Source organism: Apus apus, chromosome 2, assembly GCF_020740795.1.
Source record: "Apus apus isolate bApuApu2 chromosome 2, bApuApu2.pri.cur, whole genome shotgun sequence".
Lineage (NCBI taxonomy): Eukaryota > Metazoa > Chordata > Aves > Apodiformes > Apodidae > Apus > Apus apus.
In genome coordinates, this window is record NC_067283.1 from 144,426,770 (window position 1) to 144,436,329 (window position 9,560).

Below are 9,560 nucleotides of genomic sequence, written 5' to 3' on the forward strand. Positions count from 1 at the left end.
AAAAAAATCATACAATAACATGTGCCAGACTGTTAAATATCCTCCCCAGGTCAGTAATAAAAATTTCTGTAGTATTCAGGACCAGATTAGACAAGAAACTTGTCAATATACTGCAGACAGTAATTCTCCTCAATGGAGTATGTGGCCTGAAGAGGAGCTTTACATCAGAATGTGGTGAGGTAAGTATATACAACCCATCTCCCAGATGGTCCCTTGCAAGAAGCACTTACCTTCTCTGAGGACTTACATCACCTCTAATTTTGGAGGGCAGTCCCAAGAACTTGCCTGCCTTGTACACCCATGTGCAACAACACAGAGATGACACTATGCTGCTGCTGCCCCACGCTGCTGCCCCTTTGGTGCTGCATAGCAGTGTGAGGCCGTTTCGGTGAAGCTGCTGGGGCGAGGAACACCAGAGCTGGCAGAGCCCTTCTGCAGCGGCTAAACTGCAAGGAAACCCTCGGTAAAACTGAGGAAGAGAAGGCGAGAGAGAAACAGAGACTGGGAGGGAGTCAGTCCCAGCCCCTGTCCCTGGGCGGGGAGTGAGAGCTTCTGGGGAGCAGCAGCTCTGACTCACCATGGGTGGAGGCAAAGGGAAGATGGCCTGACCCCCCACAGGTAGAAGAGCAGCCCCTGGGGGAGCATGGTGAACAGGAGCAGCAAACAGGGCCTGGCAGGGCAGTTCACACAGGCAGGGCACGCGGAGCAGGGCACTGGCCCCCTCTTGGCTCAAGGTAAGAACTTGGCTAGTGATCATCCTCCCAACCCCGAAGTGGACCTAGCCATGATATCCACTCGGGCAAAAACTGTTGCTAGGAGGACAGTGGCAACCCAGACAGAGGTTGCCTTTCAAGAATGCAGCTGTCCAGGTCTCTGGCTGCACAGAATGTCTCAGCCTGGCAGTCATATTGGAGGGTAGCAGAGAGACCACCTGCGTACGCTGTGACCAGGTGAATGATTTACTCAGCCCAGTGGCTGAGCTGAAAGAGGAGGTAGAAAGATTACGGAGTATCTGGGATTGTGAAAGAGAAATAGATTGGTGGAGTAATACCCTACCATCCTTGAGACAAAACCTTAAGGTGGAGGTTTCACGAGAAGCAGAGGATCCTCTGCCTTCCTGTCACCTGGCAGAGGTAGGGGACCTGAGAGAAGAGGGGAACTGGAAGTGGGTCCCTGCTCGAGGCAACAGGTGAACCCGCTCCAGGCTTCATGTGTGCCCTTACAGAACAGGTACATGGCCCTGGATCAGGAAAATCAGGTATCTGAGGTTACTGACAGAGGACCACCCAGGGAGCTGCCAAGGCAAGTTTGCTGATGACACTAAACTGGGAGGAGTGGCTGACACTCCAGAGGGCTGTGCTGCCATTCAGCAAGACCTGGACAGTTGGGTGGGGAGAAACTTGTTGAAATTCAACAAGGGCAAGTGTAGAGTCTTGCATCTGGGGAAGAACAACCCCATGTACCAGTAGAGGTTGGGGTCTGGCCTGCTGGAGAGCAGTGTAGGAGAAAGGGACCTGGGGCCCCTGGTGGACAGGAGGATGACCATGAGCCAGCAATGTGCCCTTGTGGCCAAGAAGGCCAATGGCATCCTGGGGTGTATTAGAAAGGGTGTGGTTAGTAGGTCAAGGGAGGTTCTCCTCCCCCTCTATTCTGCCTTGGTGAGGCCGCATCTGGAATATTGTGTCCAGTTCTGGGCCCCTCAGTTCAACAAGGACAGGGAACTGCTGGAAAGAGTCCAGCGCAGAGCTACTAAGATGATTAAGGGAGTGGAACATCTCCCTTATGAGGAAAGGCTGAGGGAGCTGGGTCTCTTTAGCTTGGAGAAGAGGAGACTGAGGGGCGACCTCATCAATCTTTACAAATATGTTAAGGACAAGTGTCTGGAGGACAGAGCCAGGCTTTTTTCAGTGATGTCCAGTGATAGGACAAGGGGCAGTGGGTGCAAACTGGAACATAGGAGGTTCCACACAAACATCAGAAAAAAAATCCTTACTGTGAGAGTGACAGAGCACTGGAACAGGCTGCCCAGAGAGGCTGTGGAGTCTCCTTCACTGGAGACATTCAAAACCCGCCTGGACACGTTCCTGTGTGGTGTGCTCTAGGTGACCCTGCTCTGGCAGGGGGGTTGGACTAGATGATCTTTTGAGGTCCCTTCCAATCCCTAAGATTCTGTGATTCCGTGACTCTGCAATGAGTTCAAGAGAAAGAACTGTCCTCAGACCACTGTCAGGTGCTAGATATATGTTCTTCAAAGTGAAGACACACTCATGACAATTATATTAGGAACATGACCCCCTGGACTCCAAAAATGACCAACTGTAAGGAACACAATGTAGGAACTGCAGGTACAGTGTGTGCATGTGTTTGGGACTTTGGGTCTATCATGAGGATGTGGCTGCTGATCAAAACCACAGATTCTGCTGCCTTCAGAGCAAGAGAGACTGATCTGGTCTTCCATGTCTTGCCTGCAAATCATGGCAGTGGTTATTTCCTCCCATTCCCCATTTGCATCTCACACAGACCGCTACTTGCTCTGGTTTGGGCAGGTTTGCTAAAACATTGCTCTGTGATTCCCAGCTTATTCTCTGCATTGCATAAGCAGAGTGGACTAAACAACCAGCTTATTCTGTGTTTCCTCCTGGGAATCCCTTTGTGGGTGTATGAGGGTCTTGCAGCTACACAATTGATCATTAAAATGCAGTATCCCATAATCATGCCAATGAAATGATGATACACAACTGCTGAAAAGACTCAGAGCTCCATCTCACTGCATTGGGTGAGAATTAACTCAAAGAATGTAAGCAATCAACATGTGGTATTTTTCTAATAAATACTCAAAATAACAACCATAAGGCCTGGCCAACACAAGAAAAGCAAATGTCCACACAAATTTTCAGTGGTAAGCACTCCCAGCTCTTCACATATCCCTCGAGGCTGCTGTTGTCATTACTTCGCCTTCCAGATATTTTGAGTTTTTCCACTTCTATACACGTTTTTACTAAAGCCCTGTGAACCCATCTATTCCATGCACAACTTAAAGGGATACCTAAGGGATAGTTACACTCCACACTATAATATGGAAGCAGCATTGTGGCTTTTCTCCTACTAGAGCACAGGTATTTCATGGATGAGTGTTCCTGGTTGTGTAGCATTTGCACTAAGCATGTTCCAGTCTGGCTTTTTTTCCAGTGATACCTCATTAATTCCCTTGACTCTGAAAAATAACTTATAAACTATCTTAATTTTTCACCATCTGTGGCAGCAACACTAAGATTTGTAGAAAACTCACAATGAAAGATCATAGGGTTAACTTCTAAACTATTCCCTAAACTTGGGAACAACAACATGCAGTCATACAGAGAAGTAAAAGGGTAGTCAGTTACCTAAATATTGAAAATCTGAAGCTGTTTTTCAAAGTTACATCCATTAATATTAACTGAACCCAAAGAAGGATAATCTGGATGTCCAAACATCAGTGTGAAACTTGGGAGATTTGACAGAATACCTGTAAATGTTATTTCTTTCTTGTATAAGCACAAGAAATCCAACTAATCTGCAACCAAAGAGCAAAAGAGACTTCAGGTGGACCTCTCTCAAGCTTTTTTACACAAGTTTCACACGGGAAGTGGAATTTCACTGCAAGTCACAAAGAGATGTTGAAAACAAAGGTACTATGGATCAAACTTTCTATCCACTTATACAAGTGTCAATCAACACATCTCTGCTGAAGTCTCTGCAAGTGCAGTGGTGTGGCAGCAGCAGGAACAGGAGCTGGTCAAAGCATTGTTTTTTATCCTAAATATGCACAGTTTGAGTTTAGCATGATAGGGAGCAAGGGCAGGTACGACCTTGTTTCAAATTTGTTTCAGAATGTCTTCTAGGAGGAGAATAACTATCATCTTAATTTCACAAAGTCTAGAAATGCATTCACAAAGATATAATAGTGCTTAAAATATCTGATACAAAGATGGGATGAGAACCCATCCATAAACAATGCAGTGAGCTCTCACCTTCAGCATAAACTATTCTATAATTAGACAAAAAATATTGTTAGCTAAGAGGAAATAAGGCTCAACAATCATATCTAGAAGAGCAGTAATAGGAGCAATAACAATTACAGATGTATCTTTCTGTAACTTTGCCATGATATCAAAATTTCAGAAAATCAAGGGAAGTCTAAGCAGTCCAGCTCTGAAAGCAGGGTTTTCCTTCGTATTACAAATTCCAAATACTTTAGAAAAGCAAAATTGTTGTCCATAGGCAGCTGGACCAAAAAATGTTCCTCAATCTTTTGTTTCTTTGGATGATCTCCTGGTTCTACCCATACATTGTACTCTTAATCTTCCAGCACAGTTTAGCTAAGGAGGCCACAGAGTCTGCATTACGCAAGGTGGAATGCTGAATATGAAATTATTTTCCAGTTGTGGGGAAAAGTCTAGGACTTTATCCTATTAGTATTGTGGCCTTGAACTTAGAATAAAGTTAGTTATTCTTGGTATGGCACATTTCCTTTTGTTTATTCCTCATAACCATTTTAAAATAGCTTTCTAAGATGGGCACAATCTCTCAATGTTTGCCATTTTAAAGGAGATGCTTCTTTACATGGACTTTAGAAAGAGCTATTTTTTAGAACACATAATTGTCCTGGACTTCCTCTGTAAGTGTGTGTCTCTGCACAAAGGCAGCAGTTCTGACTCCAACACTGTTTATGACTGAGTGTTCATGGCTAAGCCAGGACCAAGACTTATCCTACAGATATGTTGTAAGTGCTTTTCTTTCACACTATGAACACAACAGCCTGCTCAGGTCTACATATATTTGTAACAAGAAAACATGTTCCAAAAAATATGGCTTTTCTCTGTCATGAAATATACCTGCATTGGTCTGCACAGTCCAGTGTAAGTGAAGTCCTGAAGCAAAGTGGGGATCTGTCATCTCTTGACAGAGGTTGGTCAGGACCTTTCACTGTTCTCTTGTTCTGGGCAGATGCAACACCTCTATCTATTAGGTACATATACATCAGCAGATGGTCTGGAAGCCTTCATAGAGTCATAAGACAAGGAGACTCCACAGTCTCTCTGGGCAGCCTGTTTCAGTGCTGTGCCACTTTCACAGTGAAGAAGTTTTTTCTAATATTTAACTTGAAACTCCTGTGCACCAGCTTGTGCCCATGGTCCCTTGTCTTGTCAAGCAGCAAAGCCCCTGCTTTGCAATAATTTGTAGGCTGTTGCCACCAGACTCTTAGTTTCAATCACACCTGCTGGAGGTGCTGTTCACTCGTGCACAGCACTGCAGCCCCACGGATCTCCTCAGACCCCAATGAGAAGCAGAACTAAAATGACACAGGAGTCCTGTGGGCACCTACCCAAGGCTGAACATCAGCCTCCAGTGCACCTCAGCATGCTTTGCTTTCCATACAGCTCCTGCAAACATGCACAAGTGCAGAAAAGTCACTCTAGAGTCTTCCATCACCTGCACACATCAGCTGCCCCAGCTTTTTCTTGTCACCTTTGTTGGTCCTGACTGATCATAAGAGCTCTGGAAACATTGGCTATGCATATATACATATATGCAGACATACCTGGGGTACATTCCCATAGGAAAACTCCCAAGGAACTCCCAGAAACAGCACTCCACAGTAAGAAAAAACAGACTGGCAACAGATGGTCTCTGTGGCAGTAGGAAGATGTCTCCCTGTAGCAAGGAACATCTCAGCAACAGCCCAAAGTAGGCATAGCCCTCCCCAGGTTTTCATCACAATTACAGATCTTCTCACCTCCACAAAACAAATCCAGACTGCATTTATGCCAGCTCAACAGCATCTCTGATTAGCAGCATTCCCCAAGGGTCAATACTGGGACCAGTGTCATTTAACATCTTCGTCAGTGACATGGACAGTGGCAGTGAGTGCACCCTCCAGCTTTACAACAACACTAAACTGTGTGGTGAGGTTGACATGCTGGAGGGAAGGGATGCCACCCAGAGGAACCTTGATAGGCTTGAGGGGTAGGCTCATGCAAACTTCATGAAGTTCAACAAGGCTGAGTGCACCAGTTCTCACCTGGGTCAGGGCAATTCCAAGCACAAATACAGGCTGAGTGGATAATGGATTGAAAACAGACAGCACAGCAAACACACAAAGACCCTTCCACCTCCCAGGCACTTCACCAGAGGTCCCTGCTCCCTCTGCTCTTCTTGATGTGGCAGCAAAGGAGAAAGACTGAGTTTGGGGAAGACCCATTGCTCAGAACCACCCCAGTTCTTGAGTTTAAGGGGGCAAGAGACTCCCAGACTGGCTCATCTCCTGAAACAAAGAAGGAAGGAAAGAAATCCATTCTTTCCCTTGGAGAGCCAGTTCCCAGAGGGATAGCCAACCCCCCTTCACTTTCTCAGAACTCCTTACCCTGCAGGGAAACACTGCTCAGTCATTTCTCATCAAATCTAGTTATGCTACTCTGCCTGAAGTTACTAGTATCTCCTCGGTGCAGTCCATCTCCTTTGTTTCTCTGCAGGCACTGCCTATATGCTGTCATGTTACTTTACCAACTGGGCCCAGTATAGGCCTGGCCTGGGAAAATACATGCCTGACAACATTGAACCATTCCTGTGCAACCACTTGATCTACGCCTTTGCTGGGATGAACAACAATGAGATCACAACTTATGAATGGAATGATGAGACCCTTTACAAATCCTTCAATGGCTTGAAGAACCAGTATGTACCAAAAGCAAAGGTTATCACTTGTTCTCCCTCTCGGGCCCTTTTCCATTACTCAGCAGATGTTCTCTGCACAATGGAAGCATAATCCAAGGCTGAGGGATGCCAGGGAGAAGCAGCTGATAGTGATGGGAAGGGCAGGGATGGGGAAGGCAGGCTGCCAGCACTTGTGCTTTGAGGATGGTCATGGTGATTGGGTGCGCTGTGGACTTGCTCTTTGGGTTTCACACCAACAGATGAGGCTTACAAAGGCAGTTACACCAGATGCTTACAGTAAAACATGTTCCTGTCCCTTCCTTTACAGGAACAGAAATCTGAAGACCCTCCTGGCCATTGGAGGATGGAATTTTGGGACAGAGAAGTAAGTGAAAACTCTCTCCTTCCCATAACTGCACCCTGGAAAATAAGGGAAATGGGGAAAAGATCCACCAACCAAATCCCAACTCAGTCCTGCTCTGCCTCCCTAGGTTCTCCACAATGGTTTCCACAGCCCAGAACCGCCAGACCTTCATCAAATCCGTCATCAGATTCCTGCGTCAGCACCAGTTTGATGGTCTGGACCTTGACTGGGAATACCCTGGGGCCACGGGCAGTCCAGCCTAGGACAAGACTCTCTTCACTGTCCTGGTTAAGGTAAGTTGAAACAGAAGGATTTGGTCAAGCCCTCTGCCCTGCACCGCTCTGGCTGCAAAGCCTCAGCCCAAAGGGTCCACAGTGAGACCTGTTTCTCAGCATCCCTCAGGAAATGGTGGCAGCCTTTGAGCAGGAAGCCAGACAGGCCAACAAGCCCCGTCTCAGGGTCACCGCTGCTGTTGCTGCAGGACTTTCCACCATTCAGGCTGGCTATGAGATTGCTGAGCTTGGGAAGTGAGTAGCCAACTTTCGGATACCATTTCTTTGACTTAAGAGGTCTCCCTTGCGAGTGGTTAAGGGAAACTGCCACTACCTGGCAGAAACCAGCCCCATGGCATATGGAGTCCCTGCTCCTTTGTGTAAGGCAAGAATGCTACAACAGTGGTGCTTGTGTGGTGTGCAAGGGGACACCTCAGGAAGGGATGTGTAATGACAGGCTGGCTCAAGACGCTCCATGCCAACAGGGAACATCCTTTGGTTCCCAGTGCAGCAGAGCAGGTCGCTCTCTGTCTTCACCTCTGCCTCCCTCCTCAGGAGGAGTGAATTGGATCCAGTACTTACAAGGCCAGCTCAAAAAATATCTCAAAGAGCCCAGATTTGCTGAATGTGGAGATGTGACAATGGATGTGGAGGGGTAGACAGCCAGCATTAGAGGGACAATCAGGTCCAGGTGACTGAGAAGGCCAGGAGATAGATGTGGGCTTTATTCTCCACAGATACTTGGACTACATCCATGTGATGACTTACGACTTCTATAGCGTCTGGGATGGACGCACTGGGGAGAACAGCCCTCTGCACAATGGGGCTAACACACAACTCAGTGTTGTAAGTGTATTTTTGGAGCCTCTGCCACACAACTCACCCTCTTGCCTACAAATCCTGGCACAAACTTGAACTATGATGGTTGTTTTATAGGAATATGCTATGAACTATTGGAAGAACAATGGTGCTCCAGCTAGGAAGCTTCTTGTTGGATTCCCAACCTATGGACATAGTTTCACTCTCCAAAACCCATCTAACACTGCTGTTGGGGCACCAACATCAGGACCTGGGCCAGCTGGACCTTACACACGGGAGGCTGGATTATTGGCTTACTATGAGGTAGGTGTTCCCTCTTACCTGGGTCACCAAGAACAACACAAACACTCCTCAAACTTACCAACAAGGAATTTTTAAGCCATGGAATATTCCAACTGCCCTTTTTTTGTAGAACACTTGCCAACTTCTCCCTCTCTGCCCTTTTTTCCTAGATCTGTACACTCCTGGACTCTGGAGCCACCCAGGCTTGGGATGCCTCCGAGGATGTGCCCTATGCCTACAAGGGCAGTGAATGGGTTGGCTATGACAACATCAAGAGCTTCAAGATCAAGGTATGGTGGGATGTGTGGCTGTGCTAACAGTAAGGCAGGAGGCTTTCTGCATTAGCAGATCCTGGGACTAAATGGGATTTCTCCCCTGGCACTGAGCAGGTTGACTGGCTGAAGAAGAACAAGTTTGGAGGTGCCATGGTTTGGACCCTTGATATGGATGACTTCACAGGCTCTTTCTGCAAGCAGGGCAGATATCCCCTGATCACCACCCTGAAGAACAATCTTGGTCTATGAAGCAGGGGTGAGTATCTTGAATAACACAGGCTCTGTGCACAGCACATCAGCTGCTCAAAGCTGATGTGCTCCTAACACCATGGGGCCATGGAAGGATGGTAGAGAGGAACATCCCCTGTAAATGGACTTTCCTGTTCCAAAGGAAATCTACTTCCTGCTTTCATTTCAGGCTGCAAGGCCTATTAACTGTCCAGGCCATCACAATCTTGTCTACAATGCCAGCTGGTCCTGCTACCGCTTGCCATGAAAATACCAGTCCTACTGCAGCAAACAGAACCCTCTGATCTTATTGCCTGGAATAATAATAACAATTAAATAAAGTATTCTGCAAAAGTAACAATCCTCATTTCAACTCATTTTGCTCTTCATCTTTTCATGCTCCAAGATTCTCTTGTGATACTTACACTTGTGTTCAGGGAAGAGCCTGAATCTATAAGCTGCATGTTAAACATCCTTAAATGGGCCTTTCCCAGGGCTTTCTGGCTGTGCCAGCGGAGCAGGCAGTGAGAGGGGAAAAAAAAACAGTAGAAAGAGTCAGGTCAGACCAGGCAATGCCATGAAAGAGCACACAGAGCAGGGTCACAGAGGCACAACCGGGACACTGGC

At 46.9% G+C, this 9,560-nt stretch overlaps 1 protein-coding gene across 1 annotated transcript; it reads left to right on the plus strand.

The window, feature by feature from the left end:
• The first annotated feature begins 643 nt into the window (after positions 1-643).
• On the plus strand, positions 644-8,954 carry LOC127380823 (acidic mammalian chitinase-like). Its single transcript, XM_051610305.1, is given in 9 exon segments — positions 644-734; positions 6,513-6,714; positions 7,022-7,078; positions 7,185-7,350; positions 7,460-7,584; positions 8,067-8,175; positions 8,266-8,451; positions 8,601-8,720; positions 8,820-8,954. Coding segments are annotated over 9 exon segments (1,191 nt in total).
• Positions 8,955-9,560: the final 606 nt, after the last annotated feature.